Source organism: Spea bombifrons, chromosome 11 (assembly GCF_027358695.1).
Source record: "Spea bombifrons isolate aSpeBom1 chromosome 11, aSpeBom1.2.pri, whole genome shotgun sequence".
In the NCBI taxonomy this organism is placed as follows: Eukaryota; Metazoa; Chordata; class Amphibia; order Anura; family Pelobatidae; genus Spea; species Spea bombifrons.
Genome location: NC_071097.1, coordinates 13542206 through 13562623, shown reverse-complemented (window position 1 = coordinate 13562623; position 20418 = coordinate 13542206). Strand labels below are relative to the sequence as shown.

General features: G+C 38.1%; 1 protein-coding gene across 1 annotated transcript in view; it reads left to right on the top strand.

The window, feature by feature from the left end:
- CDH23 (cadherin related 23) overlaps nt 1-20418 on the top strand; it is a 357384-nt gene that overhangs the window by 300150 nt on the left and 36816 nt on the right. The window contains exons 37-45 of the mRNA XM_053451249.1: nt 1649-1870; nt 2761-2880; nt 3389-3569; nt 10789-10922; nt 11445-11654; nt 12162-12269; nt 16700-16802; nt 19435-19560; nt 20172-20375. Of these exons, the coding sequence (XP_053307224.1) occupies nt 1649-1870; nt 2761-2880; nt 3389-3569; nt 10789-10922; nt 11445-11654; nt 12162-12269; nt 16700-16802; nt 19435-19560; nt 20172-20375 (1408 nt within the window). The remainder of the gene's footprint in view (nt 1-1648; nt 1871-2760; nt 2881-3388; nt 3570-10788; nt 10923-11444; nt 11655-12161; nt 12270-16699; nt 16803-19434; nt 19561-20171; nt 20376-20418) is intronic.

The following is a 20418-nucleotide window of genomic DNA, read 5'->3' as shown; positions in this document are numbered from 1 at the left end:
TACGTATTAATGAATTGTGTGGCAAATGGCATATATAATATTTGTATATTTGTTTGTGTCATGTTTTATCATGTGTTAATCTATGTGGCGTATGTATTGTAAGCAAAGTATCAGTATCATGGCACACAGTATGCTGAATAGCTTGGATTTTGGGTATGCAAAGTAGTGATTTCTCCTTTCAGTTCTTCTCTAGGCTTGATGTTTATGTGCTCTGTTGTTGTTCATGGTGAATTAATTTATGTTTAATAACAGAAGATACTCTTTGATTTGCAGTTGAATGCTGAATATTTGCCTTGATTTGTGATCACACTTACACAATTAACTAATTAAGGGCTTTGTTATTGTCTTTGTTTGCTTCCTTGTGAGACAGTCGGCCTTAACCCCCTTTGTATCCAAGGATTTTAGACTCTTTCCATCCAAAATATTATGGCTATTTGTCAATGTATGTATTATTATCATTCAAATCATCCATATAAATGATAGACTTTTTTTGCTGGATAGAAAACACTTTTTTTCAGATACCGTATTTATATTTTTGACAAATACAAATATTAATGAACGTAAGAAAAATATCTTGAAATACATTCTTCTCAGGAACCTACAATAACCTCCAACCCCCCCCCCAAAAAAAACATGAAAAAATATGTTGTAGCAAAGATCAGTGAAGGTCAGAACAGAGTATCCTATGAAATAATATATAATGTGTTTTCATAAGTAATTAGTTGATTCACTTGTCCTTACTTGATTCATCTGTCATGTGGAGGGCTGCAGAAAATGGTGAGTTATGTACTACTGCTGGACTACTAAGGCTGATAAAGGGCAGCATTCACCCATGTCCCTTACCCAGGAATGAAATGAATAAATCAGGGGTGACCCATCAAGAAAAGTGCGAAAAACATGACAAAAATCTACATTTCTACTAAAGGTCAGATCTTCATTCAACTTAAAGTAGGCATATTACTTGGAAAAGAAATCAAATACTTCATTCATTCAAAGCATGTATGTTGCTAGTATTATATAGTGCTTTCATATCCCGTCATGCTGTACAGTGGGTAAACATAACAAGTAATGCTTCATATCACAATTTGGAATTACAGAAACCAAAGGTGAGGAGGGCCCTGCACAAATCAGCTCACGGTTATAAATCATTGCACTCATGGTTTACTTTTACTATTAGCATGATGACAAGCCCCACAAGCCCCAAAATAAAACACACGTAAATGTCTGCAGAAATGTTCAAAGTACAATGCACTTACATAAAGGAACTGTGCTGATATTTCATACATAATAAGTTTGTCTGTTTTCACCTCCATGATTTCCACATATCGTATGTATTTTTATTCAGGAATGCCGTTTCTCGGATTACGAGAGCGTTAGCAATTTGTTATTGGACAGGGTACATCTCCCAGTGGATTGTGTTCTTGCAATATTTCATAATGGGATATACTGAAATGCAATTTTTAGTCTGTTTTATAAAAGTGGAGTATCCAATCTGCCCGGCTCTTTTTTTTTTTAAATAAAATAAAACCCCTTAAATGAGAAAACTTGTACTAGACACTTCCATTACTCACAAGATAAAAAACTAAGGTACATTTTGAATTCTGTCTACTTACACAATAATTATATTAGCTTTTCATTTTATTTTCAGACAACAACAACGGTAAACGTGACTGTTCTGGATGAAAACGACAATGCCCCTGAGTTTCAAAGGCTGCCATATGAGGTCACTTTGGATGAGGGTCCTCTTACCCTTAACTCTGTCATAATCACCATCAAAGCTATAGACCACGATGAGGGCCCCAATGGCACTGTTTCTTACTCGATCATCAGTGGCAACCTCCAGAATACCTTTAGCATTGACAGGGCAACAGTAAGAACAATTCTGTTATTTTCTCTCATTTTACTACCTGTTTTTTGTTGGTTAGAGCATTGGTTCTCAAAATTTGTCATCAGACTTTAGCTACAGTGCAACCCGTTTTCTCCTAATTCTGAAGAGTAATTTGTGGTTAAAAACCACATTTACTCATCTGAGAAGTACCTGCATTGTGCATGAAAAATATTGAAATTCAGAACAACAACAAAAACAAGTAGAATAAACAAATAGCAGTTGAGTGTTATGTTATTCTACCCTTATGATTTTTTTAAAAATCTAATATTAAGTTTTTGGGTTGTGTTATAATAATTATTATTTATAACTAGGTTTTGATCAATGCAGTAAAGGCAATTTTTGGACTGTACTACTTTAAGCTATTTCCCCAAAATTGCAAAAAGTTTTTGTATCCTACTACAAGTAAAGCTATAAAAAGTCTTGTTAAGGGTCATGGGGCATAGTCACTATTCAGCGTATTGCTTCATAAAGTCACTATATTTAGTTCCCAAAGCATCTGGCCTGTGGTTTAAATTCTACATCTTGAAAATATGTTCTTGTTTTCCACATAAACGCCTTTTATATAATTCCACAAATGCTGGCTTATAAAGTAATCAGAAACAATGTTACCATCCTAATAATATACTACAACGTCAAATACTTGCTATTAGCCACAAAACAACATTTAATTTCTAATTATTTCGACTAAATGCCTTTGCGTTCAAATTTTCAACCATGCATAAACGTGTCAATATGTGAACGCAGTATTGTTATGTTGCTAAATTACTTTGAATTTACGAAATGCTAGCACCAAAACACAATACTGGATGGAGTGATTGTTGTAAAGTTATAGATGTGCCTAAAATATAATAATAAATATTATTTACAACTAGGGTTTGATCCGCGCAGTAAAGGAGCTGGATTATGAGGTTTGCCTGGGCCGTTACACGCTGGTAGTGACAGCTACAGATCAATGTCCTCTTCCTTTGCGCCGTTTCACTTCAACAGCTACGGTATGTGGGAATACTATTTAGATCCTGTCCATTTTTATTTACTTGTTGGCTTATTTATTTTTATTAAAACAGGGCAAATTTCTGAAGAACCTTTTCTCATTCATTACTCTGTTCCAACATAAATTTGTGAAATAAATAATACACCAAGGCTACTAGAGTTATCACGAAAACATCAAAGGCTGACTGAGACTCATGAGTTTTGTAGTTTAGCTACCGTTGGCCACGTCTATTAAAAATAGGTTGTCAACTCACCACCAGTTGTTTTGCACCTTTTACTTGAATGAAAAAAATAAAATTGGTTTCCGGGATCTGCAGTGTATTGAAATGGTGGATCATTTTACCAGATTTTTTTTTTTTACCAAAAACTAATGTCTCAAGCACAGCCAAAAAAAAGCCCTACTCTTTTTTGCAAGCAGTACTTATCCCCCTCCTGATTCTTTGTGTAATATTTTAAACCTGAAAGATATTATCTGTTTCATAATACCACATTGTTGTTTCATCATTACAGGTCATAGTTAATGTAAATGATATTAATGACAATTGGCCTACATTTCCAAAGGCGTATGAGGGACCCTTTCAGATCACTGAAGGACAACCAGGTCCCAGAGTGTCGACATTTAAGGCTATTGATCTAGATGCTGGTCTCAATGGTCAGGTGGAATACAGCATTGTTGGAGGTGACCTTTTGGGTGAGCATGACAGCTGGGTGATGTCTCTTTATTTCATTCTTATTTTAAAGTATGATGTATAATCAGCAGGTACATGTTCATGATATATTGTGAAAGTTTTAAGTTATCACACCAAAGCCATCCCTAGTGGGCTCCCTGGTGCCCCCTACTGTCAGTGTAAATATCACTGAATATCTCTCCTACTCATCAGTGCTTGAGTATAAAAGGAACCCTGGATTCTGCGTTTCAGATAGAACAGTACTATGATATGTATGTATTAATATTTGTTTAGATAAAGATATTCACTGTCATTTCAAAACCTGTTACTCCACTACAGTAATTTCCTGCACTACTTCCTCTCAACCACAGTACAGTAGTTACAGAGATGGCCAAGAGTTCATTTTTAACTATACCAGTTCTGATTGTTTTGTACCTTGTCCCTGGATCTTGTTGAATGTACGTTGTAAGTAGGTATACCTTGTATTTTTAAAATTACATACTATCATTAGCAACTGCTCCTGTTCCCAGTTTTAGCAGTGTTAGATCGTCTTGGTACTTTAGTTGTTATAACAAAAGTTAGCTTTTGTTTTTCACTCTCTCCTGTAAATACTTAAAAGGTTCAGTATATCTGTTAAGAAGACCCAAGGAACAGCTGCTGTGGGCCCCAAAGATAGGACTGGGCTGGAGCTGCTATGCCCTTTGCTTCAGGTTTGTCAAGGTTCTGGATGTTGGATTAGGTTGAACTTCAGATGCAGGGACGGATTCATGCACTAGGCAATGCCCTCTAACAGGGAATGAGTCCCTAGCTTTGAGTAGAAACTAGGAGAGGCCTTGGTAGCTTTAGAAGGAGACAAGCTGGGTCACTACTGTAGACTTCACAAGAAATGAAGCATTAGAGACAAGCTGGGTCAGCAAGAAGGAATCACAAGAAAGGCAGGGTCGCTGAATGCCAGGAGCAGCAAGGTTATATTGGCAGCCCCCTAATGACTAATTAGTAATAGAGCACAAATGAAATGACAGGTGTGCCTAGATTGTTGGAGATCAAGTAGGTAGTATCTAAGTCTTCATTACACCTATCTACAACAGAAAGTTCCTGTAGCTACAGAGGTGTGGGCAAGCACCAAGTTCTCAGGTCCAAGCCTAAACATGGCCCTAAACAATTGATCACCCTGGTAATCTTTAAATCAACACTTAAATGTTATATGATCTCCATTGCAACTGAAGATAAACATTAATATTGATATAAAGCTGTCTCTAGACTAAAAGACATCCCACCTTCTCTCCTATAATCCCAAGGTATTGCGAAAGGTGTGATTGCTGAAAGTTGCTCAGTATGTCCATCAATAGTTAAAAAGACATTTACAGCAACCCCTGCTCATACCAGTTGTGTTTAATAGCATACAAGTTATTTTTTTCCCTAATACCTGTAATAACCACACAGGTGTCTATTTCTGTTAACTCATAACTGCCTGGTTTACTGTATTTTTTTATCCTTCGGTGTCTATGGTGTTTATGGTGTCTGATTCAAAAGCCCAAGTGTCATCAAACTGCTACATCTTTTCCCAGCAGTGTTTTTTTTTACATACAATTAGTAAAATATACTTTTATAGCACATTCTGCGCTACTTGGTAATTTCCAGCATGTGACCACAGTTAGTCTCACAGGTATACAGGCATCTTCAACACGACAAGTCCCATAACTGATATCCCTCGACACAAAAACTTTTGTTTTTACCATAAAAAATAAAAATACTGTGTCATTGAGAATTGGGTAAAGGGTGCCCCAATGCATGGGAGTGGGTTGGTTACCATGAAAAAATGTAGTATTTGACTTTAGCGAGTACTGTTCATTCTGCTTTCACGTTTTGTATTTTTTTGTCAGGAACTTGGTAGGTTTCAACATCTTTTGAGAAGGCACATAAATAAGGAACAACTTATGCAACCATGAACTTATGCAACTTTTCTGCATGTCTGGTTTGCTGTCAGTAACAATCCACCAGTGCTTCATTTGAACATATATTTTACATGCCATGCAATGTAATAAAATAATTACTATTGAAATGTTTAATGACATCTACAAGACGTTACCTTGTAGTTTTTTCTTTTGTCCTGTCCTATGGAGAAGATGAATACCCAACAGGAGGGGATACATTGGTATAATTAGATCATCTTTTGTTCTTCTAGTGCTGGTTATATTACCGTATTTACCTTATCCACAAGTACTAGGTATTTTAAGGTAATTCAAAGCAATAAAAGAACATTATGTCCTTGTGCAGAAAATAGCAAATTACAAGAGAGAAGTTATACTCGTGGCTATTTATAGTTCCCTTATGCTCTCTTTAATGGGGGCAGTCTATATTTGGGATCACAGTTCCCTTTTTTTTGGACTGATGTCCCTGTTTTCTAGGCGCTCAGAAGGTTTAGTGGATTTGACTGTGACTGTTCTGCAAACCTGTGTTTAGTCTAAAACTTGTTTATACTTAAAGCTACACGCCAGTACATTAAGTAATTTAATAAACATTTGTTAGCTGAACATTAGGGGAAAAAAGCACATTCCTTTGAGAGAAGCTGCATTGCTTTTACCCCCCCCCCCCCTTTGCCAATCACTGACACTTATACACAAGAATGTAGGGGTCTAATTAGACCTTGGGGCTGGCTGGAGATGAGCATAGCGCATGTGCACACTGGCGAACATTTGGCCAAACACATCTCCTTCAAGCCAAGGAGCTTTAGGAAAAGTAAAGCGAATGTTAATGTGAAGGATTCACAAGCCTATCATATGCATGTCCCTTTAAATTGTATAAATAAGTTAAGTTGCATTATTCTTCCAATTCTTCCTTACCTAGCAACTTAAATAGCTATTAGTAGGTTGCAAAGTGACATATTTGAGCAGCACATTGTCCTCCTTTGGCTATTGAAAATGTATCTCATACTTTACTAAGGTGGCCATATGGTCATTTTTCAAACCTACAGTAAGTTTAACTTAGGTTCTTATCTTATGTTCAGCATTGCGGTCAGTTCCCTTAAGCACAGTAGCTGGAAAGCTATTCCAATATTTCTAAAATATATTTAACGACAGTAAAAAGTACACTTTCCAAAGGACAACACATTTTGCCTTATTAGACCTAAATATGTCCCTTCATTCACCATACTCACAGTGAAATTGTTTCTTATATTATTATTATTATTAACATGTTGCTTAAGGTTACAAGTTGCTTAACATGGGTTACAGAAATAGTATAGTTGCATTAAATATATATATATTGTGGCAAGGTAATGGAGTCTGTCTATATCAGTGGCAGGTTGGAACGCTCAATATTCCCAGCATGAAGGGGTTAATTGCTGGAAGTCAGCAGGTGGAACTAATTAACCTGCACTGAGGGGTTTAAAGGGCGGCTGTTAGAGGCATTAGTTGTCTGAAACAGGCAGAGAGGCAGTCAAGCCAGAGGCCCTCAGACCTTTATAAAAAGGTAGGGTCCAAACAAACTAGTGTTGTGCTGCTACTACTTTGATGACTGGGACTGGATTAGCTGGCCGGTTAGTTAGTGAGATAAGAATCTTGTATAGATAGTCTCCAAGATGGAGTAGGATTTTGTTTTGTTTATTTATACTGCAACACTGTGGACCTTACAGAAAGCTAAAATAAACCACATTTTGCTTTTAATCTGCTGGTGTTTGGAGTTTCTTGTCTGTAATCAGGCAATTCTGCTACAATATATATAGCGCATGAGTACAAAAAACTTGAGCGGTATCTCAGCACTAATCAGGCAATGTTTTTTTAGCAAAGAATGCCCTTAAATTGTAAATCTGTTTAGAATACAAATACAGTTTTGTACATTCTGTATATGTGGGAGGAATGTTTTAAGGCACACTTCTTAATACCAAGATAATTTGCCTTTTGGCACTTTCCTGCTGCAACCAGCTGGCCTTGGATAATAGAAAATGTAAAATGAACTATTGTTAACCTAATGGTCTCATGGTCAGAGGTAGCAAACTATTCAGAAATAGCTTTAAGAACATAAACTGTGTAGAAACAGGAACTTATAAATTCTACAAACTGAATACATACATATTGCTAAATAATAGGGAAGAGTTGTTACAGAAAGTAGCGCATCATTTTTGTGTATCAGTGCATGGAAGTAGAGGACTGCATTGGAAGGTGGGTCCCACTGGAAAAAAAACTTGCGGGTGGTCTTGCTGGTGCTGTGGGCGGTCAGGCACTGTACCTGTGGGTCCCGATAATCCTGTGCAAGGCTGCCTTCTTGCTGCTTCCTTACGGTGTCTCCTATCTTGCTCTGCCCAGGAACAAAATGGAGTCACATGATGTGATGTCACTTCCCATGACTCAGCCTTGTTCCTGGGTGGAGCAAGAGAAGAGACACTGTGAGGGAGCAGCGAGAAGGCAGCCTTGCGGGACTGCGCGGGAACTCTGCAGTTCAGGTAAGGAGGTGGGCGTGATTGCCCACAAATGGCGAGAGTGGAACACCCACGTTGCGGGACCGGGCAAAAAATCAGTGGGAGTGGGCAGGAGCGGGATTAAAAATAGCCATCCCGCGCAGGGCTCTACGTGGAAGATGTTACAGTCCCTATCTACTGAAATGTGCCTGCCTATCAGTATGATGGTTTTACTATGAAATGTGTTGTGTCTCTGCCAGTCTTGCGATAATCAAAACCTTAAAGATACCCCTGGACCTACCTCTAATAAGTATTTTTATACATTATGATGGTCCTAGTAGTTTTTTTGTTCACAATCTGCAGATCCAGGTGGAGTGACAGTACAGTTAGAAAAAGACTGAACACGTATGGTTTGTTTGGAAGGGTTGTCAGGAGAAAGCCTCTTCTCTCTAAAAAGAACATAGCAGCATGGCTTAGGTTTGCAAACTCGCATTTCAACAAACAACAAGTCTCCTGCAACAATGTCCTTTGTCTCCATAATGCACAGGGCATATGGAGCATACAGCATATCAGCACATACACCTCATATCAACTGTCAAGCACAGTAGTGGAGGGGTGATGATTTGGGCTTGTTTTCCAGCCACAAAACCTGGGTACCTTACAGTCAACCATGAACTCCTCTGTATACAAAAGTATCCTAGAGTCAAATGTAAGGCCATTAGTCCGACAGCTAAAGCTTGGCTGAGATTGGGTCATGCAACAGGACAATGATCCAAATACCACTACCAAATCTACAACAGAATGGCAGAAAATGAAAAGAATTAAGTTGTTACAATGGCCCAGTTAAAGTCCAGACCTCAATCCGATTGAAATGCTGTGGCGTGACCTTAAGTGAGCTGTGCATAAACATTATTACAGCGGGCCAAAATTCCAGTAATGTGGTGTTGTTGTTAATCTGAGGTTGTACCTAATTTTTAGACCTGCTAAGGAACAGATGATTGGTATTATGTCCTGATATGTAAATCCATAGAATTCAAAGAGTGTGTACTTTCTTGTTGTCACAACTGTATATGTGGTTGAAAAGCATAACTCATAAAGATAGTATAGTATAGTAGCTTAGGTTGAGAAAAGACTAGCATCCATCAAGCTCAACCCTTTTCCTCCTTGGATCAACAAGCACTAAATAAATATTAATTCCTATGCTATCATACATAGTCCTCTATGTTCTGCTTCATTAAAAAAAATATCCAGGTCCCTTTTAAAGGCATCTAATGTATTTGCTAGCACCACTTTCAAGCAGTGAATTCCATACTTTTATTGTCCTTACTGTAAAAAATCCCCTATGCTGTCGTAGACAAAATCTCCTTTCTTCAAGTCTTAGCGAGTGACCTCTTGTCCTTTGTAATGTTCTATGAATGAAGAGGTCTTTGGAGATAGAGCCCTGCGCAGGACTGCTTTTTAATCCCGCTCCCGCTGATTTTTTGCCCGCTACCGCATTGTGGCTGTTCCACTCCCGCCAGCTCCCTCCACTGGCCAATCAAGCCCACCTCCTTACCTGAACTGCAGATTTCCCGCGCAGTCCTGCAAGGTTGCCCTAGAGTTGCTCCCTCACAGAGTCTTTTCTCTTGCTCCGCCCAGGAACAAGGCGGAGTCACGGGAAGTGACATCACATCACGTGACTCAGTTTTGTTCCTGGGCGGAGCAAGAGAGGAGACACTGGGAGCAGAGTGAAGGCAGTCTTGCAGGACTGCAGGGGATTACCGGGACCAGCAGGTACAGTGCCTGACCGCCCGCGCCTCCCAATGCAGTCCTCTATTTGGGGAGCACTTTGTATGGGCCCTGTACGTATTTATATAGTGTTTGGGAAGATTTTATTTTGTTCGTTTTTTTTAATATACACAAAGATTTTATACACAAGATTTTATTTTTTATTTTATTATTTTTTTAATATACACAAATGTTAATTGGTGTGCAAGATGAAAATTATCAGCAAAGACTAGGGGATCTTAATATGTATAGCTTGGATGAAAGAAGAGTGATGGGAAATGTACGAGAAACATTTAAGTACTTATGGGATTTAAAAAGTACAAAAGACAAGCTTATTTGAAAGGAGGCGCAATGTTATAACAAAAAGTCACACTCTAATTCTCTCGCGCCCTCTAAATGTTTCCCTACCTTCTCTGCTAACCACTTTCACTACTGTCCACTTCTGCTTCCACATCTTCTCCCTACTCTTCTCTTTTCTCTTCAATCTCCAGTCTGCTATTTTCTATCTTTGTCCACATCTCTGAATAAAACTCAGCAATAGAACTTCCACCAAAATTGCGGTGACGTCCTGTCCCCGATCCTCTTATCGAGGGAGAAGACATCACCACAAGCGTCATCATATTGCCCGAGTTCAAGTGGAGGATTGGGGAGAGGACAAATGATAGCAGATTGAAGATAGAAGAGAAGAGAGAAGTAGAAGATGAATAAGAAGGTGTGGTAGCTGAAGTGGTCGGCAGAGTGGAAGTCGTCAGCAGAGAAGATATGGAAACATTTAGAGAACGTTAGAGAGTGAATAATAATGTGAGAGAGGAAATGTGGGCACCAAATTTTGTTCCAAAGCTAAAATTCCAACTGAATTTTCAGCCGACCTGAATGGGCAAGAAACAAAATTTGTTGCCTGAAAGCTAATGAGCCAAAAACAAACTGAAAGATTTGTCCAAATAGTTTTTGGCCCATTTTCACGTCAACTAATATAACTGCTTGCAAATTAGAATCACAAACTTTGTCTGACATCACCAACTTTGCCTAACATTACATGTATATTCTAATTACATATGTATCTTTTTTTCATATGACAGGAGAATTTGTGGTGTCTTCAGTGGAGGGAGATTTACGAGTTCGAAAGGATTATGAACTTGATAGAGAGAATATAGCTTTTTATAACATTACTATCATGGCAAAAGACCGTGGAAATCCACCATTCAGCTCTACGGTAAGGTTGTTTTCAGCATAGTATGGACTGAAACAAAGAAACATGGACTTTAATGGCAGGTGGCAACCATTCAGCCCATCTAGTGTGCTTTTTGTGTCATGGGGATCTTTCCTCAGTATCAGATTGTGTTTTTGATTTACATCTAAGTAAATTTACAATCTAGTTCAATGTCCATAATTAATGCTGGGTACATAAAACATCCCAAAGCCTGGTAGAAACAATGGATCTGTGTGTTCAGAATATAGTACTCAGCATACATCATAAATGTTATAAAAATGTTCATAAAGGTGACCCAAAATAAATGCATTTTTTTCCTAACTAAATTGGATTTCATTATTAAGCCATGGGAATGGCAGCTTCCAGTTCTTTCTGGGAATAAACACACCCACAAACCCAGCTCAGGGACATGACCCCAACAGTGCTGTCTGTCATAGTTAAAGTCACAAGCTCTTTAAAGGGCTTAGTTACATAAATGTAACCCCCACAAAACGTGTTCATCTTGCTCTTCTATTCTCATTTCAGGTTGTTGTTGAAGTACGTGTGCTAGATATCAACGATAATGATCCAGTTCTTCTTAATCTTCCACAAAATATTACCATCAGCGAGAACACCCCTGTATCAACGCCTGTTACCCGGATTCTCGCTAGTGATGCAGACGCTGGGCGTAATGCTCTTCTGACCTTCAACATAACTGCAGGGAACACTGAGAACACGTTTTACATAAATGAAAACGTACGTTGATGCAAAAAATGTAGGAGCTAATAGAAAACAGCGATAAAATCAAATCTCTTCTCTGTACGGGGGACATAAGCCATCGTGACTTACTCTGAACTCTTATTGGTGTTGTGCTAGCAATTAATCTTACCAAGGCAGAAAACCTGAACCCATTTTCCTACTCATGTCCTTTGTAGCTTGTTTGACATAACTATTCCTGTATTTTCATTTGATGTATTTTTACCTGTGCATGTCAGTACATGTTTAAGATATATGTATGTTTTCATTATACAAAATCAATCTAAAGAAGCTCACAACAAGCCCAAAATAGAATGCTGGCACAGACTGTACGTGAATGATACTTAATGGTTTAATTTTTAGGGCAATTTTGATATCTAATTATAGTGTTCCAAGACAAGTCTCAGATATCATTTAAAGTAGCCTGCAGCTAGGTAATTTATCATGTTTTTAATTCTGTTTATTAATCAATTTCATGTTATGAACCTTCTGTACTTTTATTTTCAGACTGGAGTAGTCTACGTGAATCGCCAGCTAGACCGAGAGAAAGTAGCCGAGTATAAGCTAACAGTGACTGTGAGAGACAATCCAGAAAATGTCCGGAATTCCAGACGGGTATGTTCTGTAATCCATATATACAGTATCTCACAAAAGTGAGTACAACCCTCTCATTTTTGTAAATATTTATATATCTTTTCATGTGACAACACTGAAGAAATGACACTCTGCTACAGTGTAAAGTAGTGAGTGTACAGCCTGTATAACAGTGTACATTTGCTGTCCCCTCAAAATAACTCAACACACAGCCATTAATGTCTAAACCTTGGCAACAAAAGTGAGTACACCCCTAAGTGGAAATGTCCAAATTGGGCCCAAAGTGTCAATATTTCTTGTGGCCACCATTATTTTCCAGTGCTGCCTTAACCCTCTTTGGCATGGAGTTCACCAGAGCTTCACAGGTTGCCAATGGAGTCCTCTTCCACTCCTCCATGACAACATCATGGAGCTGGTGGATGTGCCGGCATCACTCAGGCCCAGACATGACACTCCAACCACCATGCTTGACTGTAGGCAAGACACACTTGTCTTTGTACTCCTCACCTGGTTGCCACCACACACGCTTGACACTATCCGAACCAAATAAGTTTATCTTGGTCTCATCGTACCACAGGACATGGTTCCAGTAATCCATGTCCTTAGTCTGCTTGTCTTAAGCAAACTGCTTGCGGGCTTTCTTGTGCATCATCTTTAGAAGAGGCTTCCTTCTGGGACAACAGCCATGCAGACCAATTTGATGCAGTGTGCTGCGTATGATCTGAGCACTGACAGGCTGACCCCCACCCCTTCAACCTCTGCAGCAATGCTGTCAGAACTCATACTGTTCCCAAAGACAACCTCTGTATATGACGCTGAGCACGTGCACTCAGCTTCTTTGGTCGGCCATTACGAGGCCTGTTCTGAGTGGAACCTGTCCTTTGAAACTGCTGTATGGTCTTGCCCACCGGGCTGCAGCTCAGTTTCAGGGTCTTGGTAATCTTCTTATAGCCTAGGCCATCTTTATGTAGACCAGCAATTCTTTTTTTTCAGATCCTCAGAGAGTTCTTTGGCGTGAGGTGCCATGTTGAAATTCCAGTGACCAGTATGAGAGAGTGTGAGAGCGATAACACCAAATTTAACACACCTCCTCCCCATTCACACCTGAGACCTTGTAACACTAATGAGTCACATGACACCAGGGAGGGGAAATGGCTAATTGGGCCCAATTTGGACATTTCCACTTAGGGGTGTACTCTCTTTTGTTGCCAAGGTGTAGACTTTAATGGCTGTGTGTTGAGTTATTTTGAGGGGGCAGTAAATTTACACTGTTATACAGGCTGTACACTCACTACTTTACATTGTAGCAGAGAGTCATTTCTTCAATGTTGTCACATGAAAAGATATAATAAAATATTTACAAAAATGTGAATGGTGTACTCACTTTTGTGAGATACTATATATATATATATATATATATATATATATATATATATATATATTATGTTCAAAAGTTTGGGGTCACTTAGCTGTTTTCATGGAAAATAGGGAGTTTTCTAACAGTGCTAACATAATTACAAAAGGGTTTTCTAATGATCAAGAAGCCTTTTAAACTTAAAGTTGGATTAGCTAACAAACTGTACTGTTTGATCACAGGAGTGATGGTTGCTGATAAGTGGTCTCTCTACGCTTATGAAGATATTCCATTAAAAGCCAGCTGTTTCCAGCTACAGTAGTCATTCACCACATTGACAATGCTTGCAATGTATTTTTAATGAAAAAAGTGCACTTTTCTTTCAAAACAAGGACATTTTAAAGTGACCCCAAACATTTAAATGGTAGTGTATATGATTTTTTTAAAAAATGTTTCTTTGAGAGATGCAATTTTGTATGAACCTTAAATTTGTTACCACTTCTCTTTCTAAAATGAAATAAAAGAGAGTATTTACTTTAAACACAAAAGCTAATAGATCTATGAAAATGCAGTTCATATAACCTTCTCTGGCCCCGCCCTCAGAGGAAGGAGGGGGGGAGGCAGAGTCATGTGACACTTTGCTAGCTTCCTGTTCTCCTGCTGCTAGAAGAGACGCTGCTCGCGACCAAAGAACCGGTAAGCAGCCTGGCCCCAGCGGACATTTTTTTGAGGTCTGATTAGAAGACGACCTCGATTATAAGACGAGGGGTATTTTTCGAGCAAATACGGTATTTCTACTGAGCTTCCAGCTAACCACCATACATCTAGAATTCAAAGTAGTCTAGTTTACTCAGCACTGATCATCTTTCAAAAATCATGCCCACTGACCAACTTGACAGCTCAACCAACATACAACCTTTGTTGACAGCAACCCTTGATGGGAGAATCTGAAATTTTTGATTAGACCTCACCAAACATAATTAAACAGTATCATACATTTTAATGAATAAGATTGCTGTTCGGGTTTGTTTCCCAGGAGTTCAGGCAAATTATCTCTGATATTCTCAGTTTTCATGAAGAAAGCAATAACTGAGTTTAACTAACCGCACTGTTTTATTTAAGCATTACTATTTCTAACTTAAAATACACACATTTTCAGTGTTAATGCACTGCTTTACAGTATCTACCAGGTACACAAAGTCCTTTTTGTTCTCAGTTTACTGCATACACTGGGTTGATCTCCTCTGTTATTATTTATAGCCTGTTTATATTATTTATAGCCTGGGTTATTGACACATAATTGCAGTTAGAATTAGTATAAGGACCCTTGAAATGAAGTGTACACAGTCGAGCCTAGATGTTTTTTTCCCCAATTTTCCTAAGTACCTAAATTATTATGTACAACTGTTGAATACATTCTTCTTCCCGTAGAAATGTTCCATTTTCTGTAGACTCTTGCACAGTTTGTTCAGCTGTGTCTCTGTTCCCTGTGGACTGCTCTGTTCTGCCTACCGATATCAGACATCACAGAATGGGCATTTGTCCTCTAGTTTCAATGGGACTGGTACTGGAAGTCGTTATGGGAGGTTAGACTGCGGTAACGTAATACCGTATTTGCTCGATTATAAGACGACCCTGATTATAAGACGACCCCCCAAAATCAAAATATTAATTTAGGAAAAAAAACAAAAAGCCTGAATATAAGACTACCCTATAGGAAAAAAGTTTTACTAGTAAATATTAATTCATGTAAACAAATTTTCATATTTAATAAAAGCTATGATTGAGAAAAATATATTTTTTATTTCCTTTTATTTGCCAACCTGCCCCCCCCAGTTATGCACATCTGCCCCCAGGCTTGCCACTCTGCCCCATGATGTGCCTTTTAACCCTCTATATGCCACTCTGCCCCATGATGTGCCTTTTAACCCTCTATATGCCACTCTGCCTCCATAAATGTATTATACCCTCCTATATGCCACTGTGCCCTATGATATGTCTTTTAACCCCCTATATGCCCCTCTGCCCCATGATATGCCTTATACCCTTATATGCCACTCTGGCAAATAGGGGGTTAAACGGCATATCATGAGGCTGAGTGGCATATAAGGGGTTAAAATGCATTTCTGGATATATATATATATATATATATATATATATATATATACTGCTAACAGCAATCACACTCCTATCAAGCCAAGGCAGCCAGTACATGCTGGAACCTGGGGATGATAGAAGTGTGATTACAGCCTCCCTATGCCATGCTACCACCCCCACCCCCTTACACATCCATGCTATAACACACACACACACTCATTCACAAACATTTAAATACTCATTCATTCCATTAATCACACATACACACACGCTCAAACCCCCCACCCCCTTACCTGAACTGGAGATCTCCCACTCGCAGACTTCTGCAGGGGCCCGGCTGTGCGAGCAACTTCTCTGGCCCCGCCCCCAGAGGAAGGAGGGGGGAGGTAGATTATGTGAGGACTGTGCTAGCTTCCTGTTCTCCTGCTGCTAATAGCAGAGACGCTGCTTGTGATCAAAGCCCGGTAAGCAGCACGGCCGAAGCAGAATGAGGTCTGATTAGAAGACGACCTCGATTATAAGACGAGGGGTATTTTTCAGAACATTTGCTCTGGAAAAAACCTCGTCTTATAATCGAGCAAATACGGTACTACTATAAGAAAGCTTTTGGAGAATATGACTCTATTTCAAAGCAACTTTTTAATGAAGTTTTTAAGTGACAGGTATCATTAAGGTGAAGAAATGGCAGGTTTTATGAGGTACCCTAGGTGGACCAGTTCACCAGACTTGCAGGCTCTAGACTGAGGTTTTAATATTATGCTTGTGTCCTCTTTAATTACACATATTTAGATACTGACTTGGCTGTAGGAGCTAGATGACTTTAATATACTTGTCATTGACAATCAGATTTGTACATTGGTGTTCTAAATTCAACCTATATCCTTGTAAGTTTATTGATAATATCGTAAATCAAAAATACGCTGCCCAAAAATGATTTTACATCATGTCAACAGTTTTTTATATTCTTATCTTTCAACATGTACTTCTTATTTATGTACAGGATTTTGACTTATTGGTTGTAACCATATCTGATGAAAATGACAACCACCCTCTGTTCACTCAGGGATCCTATGGAGCTGAAATAATGGAGAATTCACCGGCAGGTAGTATATTCCGTCAGAGAACAAAAATAATATAAAATAGGAATTGTTTATATGTTATATTTTATATAATTATATTTTAGATCCAATCTAGATTAATGCAACAAACATTACATCTATGTAACGAACTAACATGATATGCAAGGCTGGGAAATGTGTACATATTACTATAATTATAAAACACACCAACACTGGCTTTGTCTCGAGACCTGCTTATTTTTACTGTATGCATTATTTATGAGAAGTGATAGAAGACATACATTGAGTAAATTATAAAAAATAAAAAAATGTGAAAAGGGTAAGTAAAGAGTTGAAACTATGTAACTTGGGTAGGATAGCCAATGTAGCTGATGACTTTATATTAGAAACATATAAGTACAAACAATTTGGTAGCCTGGAGTGTTTATTAAATGTATAAATGTATATTGGTGAAGTTGTTAAATAGGTAGCTGCAGAGTACATTTTTTTTAGTCCAACGTAATGACAGTAGGTAGGCATTCTAGAATTCTTAACAAATGATTTGGACACACAACGAAAAATGTGTATTATATGGCTAAAAGGTTCTTTGGCTGAGTGTGGTAACTTTTACTGGGCTAGCATAGAAAAAGATGTACAATCATGTTCTATTTTCTGGAGTTTTGTTCAGATGATAGCTCAATAAAAAGCTATCGACATTGACTTATTACTCCATCTTCTAGAATAGCAAGGAGTCTTTAGAAGATTCCCTCCCTTTGTTCTTCCTTGCAGTCGAATGACTAGTAATTGTGCCGGTGTGAATAGTGGAAATCTCAGGGAGGCTGTAAGTAGTCCACCATATATCTTTTTAACAAGTACAATATCCAAACATAAAACATATAATACCTGGAGCAATAGATCATAATTTTAAAAAGCTAGCAAGCCCTTTTTAAATTGTTGTTATCTTTCCAGAGCCATTTTGTTTAATACTTTCTCTTTTAACTCTAACAATTCAATTTAAGTATCTCAGACTATTAATAACTGATCCACCATAGCAGACAATAATGGTCTGAAATACATACATTACATGATTAGAATATCCATGATCTCTGATTTATGCGCAAAAATATCATTCTCTCAGCTTCCCTTAACCCATTCAAATAAATAGATAAATAATTAAATCACCATTAGTAACCCATGTTTGTGGAAATGCCCAATCTCCTGTTTCCAACAAAAGACAAATCAAGTCATAATTGAATCACTAGTGTTTGTCTATATAAGTAGAAAACCTTTTTCCGTGGGGAACAAATCCACATGCTTTTAAACTTTAAGCAAGGGTAATCTATTATTGTAAAAGATCCACCATAAGAAGCCCTACAAAGGATTGCCACAAGAGTATACAGCAGCTGTTCCTTTAGAAGTCCCAAAAGGGTATAAAATGCCCTTTCTAGCCAAATCTCTGATTCCCAACAAAACTTTGTTTGAATTCTAGCCATGCTGACATTGTTCTTCAATGGATTAGTCTTTTACTTAGATGAGATTTACTTATACTCATCTGGTATTGAATCTTTGACCTGATAGTCTGAGATTTGGAGCTTCATTAACATTGATCAAGTTGCTTTCTTAGCAGTGGTTGGACGGCATCTTAGAAAAAAACAAACACAACACTGTATATGTATTCAAACTATGTCTAAAAACAGCTGAGAAGTCTATGTATGGTATACTTTAGCCACAACTATGTTAAAGGTTATTTGAAGAAAATAGTTTACCTAAAAAAATCCATAGGTGAAACACAATTGATCTACACTGTGCCCAGTAAGATGACAATACAGCAGCATCCAACGTTCTGGTGTCTCAGAAAAAAACAGGAAAATGGTGAATAGTGGTTGAAGTGGGGAATACTGTGGGTGACTTTTTTCAGCATATGTAAAAACAGACATAAAAACAGAATATAGCAGAATATATGCAAATAGTATAAAATGTATTCTAACACAGAAAAAATACCTACATAAAAGCAGTCCTTAGTTTCACCACCTCTATGAACGATCTGCTGGTGTAAAAGTCCACACTGTCAATGGTTCACCGAACTGCGGTCCTGTTGCACACCCCTTTTCACTAATTTCACTAATATCTGTCTAATGTTTGGAAAAATGTATTTGTTGATATTAATAAACTATTTGATAATGATAGCATTTAGAAGACACACTTGACCAAATTGAGTCTCTTTTTTTTAACACTATGGGAGTTATATATAAAGAATAAGTCCAGTAGCACTCAAGGAAATGCAGTGCAGCAAATTACCGTAAATTTTGCTAATTCATATGTAATCTGCTCAAGGGTAATAAAAGAGTTTAAATACCTGACTGGTATAATGTGTAAAATCCAAGATTACATTAAAATGTGTTTTGGTTACATCTGGCAGGACTGATTTTATCTGTTTATTTTCTCCAGCAGGATTATAGGAACTACGAGGGTCTTCTTCATTCAGTCTGCCAGGGCTGCAACAGCCTGAGCCATCACAATAACATGTCTCATCCTGTACCCCCATTCATTATTAATGTGTGTCATGGCAAATCACAAGGGCATTTGGAAATAAAGGGAAACAATTCAGAAGGGGGGTTGTTTGAAACCCAATAGAAAATGTATTTTTAAAAGATTTTAACTTTTATATTTCATCTAGGAACATCTATCACAGTCCTGAATGGGCCAATTCTAGCTTTAGATAATGACTTAGGACCAAATGCAGTGGTGTCATATAAATTTCTTGGGGCACAGATGGATCTATTTACCATAAATAGGAGCACAGGTAAGGTCCCCTTTGTTTCTGTTAAGGTAATGTGTTTTAACCACTATCTAATCTTGCTTAAATTTCCAAAGTGCTGGACGTCTATAAAATCATGAGCAAACTTGACAGGATAGTCTCAGCATCACAGTTCTATAACTACTGTATGAAAGAACTGTTTGAAACATTTAGAAGTGTGATATGGAGTATATGGAATATATTAATTTCCAATACTTAGCTTGGTTCGTTCATTTATTTGAATTACCTTTGGATCTATGGGGTCTGTTCCCTAAAGGGACAGTTGGAATATGAGTTTGCAGGAGAGGTCGGGGGGGGGGCGGTTTACTCTCTTGCTTTACCATTCATTATGAAGTGCAAACTCCAGTAGGTTTCTCCAGCTAGAATGACTGAGCTGGCCTTGCATAATTCAATGTGAAAATAGACTTTTTGGAGAAACCTCACTGATTTAGCTATACATTACATAGGGCCAGCCAAACTCTTACTGCAGCAGAAGTTTACTGGGAATGGGCCTTCATAATATGTAGTAGTATAGACCCCTTTGAATAATAACACATATACGATTGTTATGATTTATACAATGATAAACTTGGATCTTATTGTCTCTCCCGCTGTAGGGGTTGTTGCTGTAGGGTCTTCCAAAGCAATAGACAGAGAGGCATTTTTAGTCCCTGTACTGAACTTGACCTTGGTGGCAGAGGACACCGGAAAGCTAAACAGCACAACCAGACTTGTGATAACAATCCTAGATGCCAATGACAACCAACCTCAGTTTAATCCACAAAGTATTATTGTACATCTTCGGGAAAATAGTCCACCAGGTAAGATGAAGAATAAACCCCAAGTGTAGTGTACTCAGTTCTG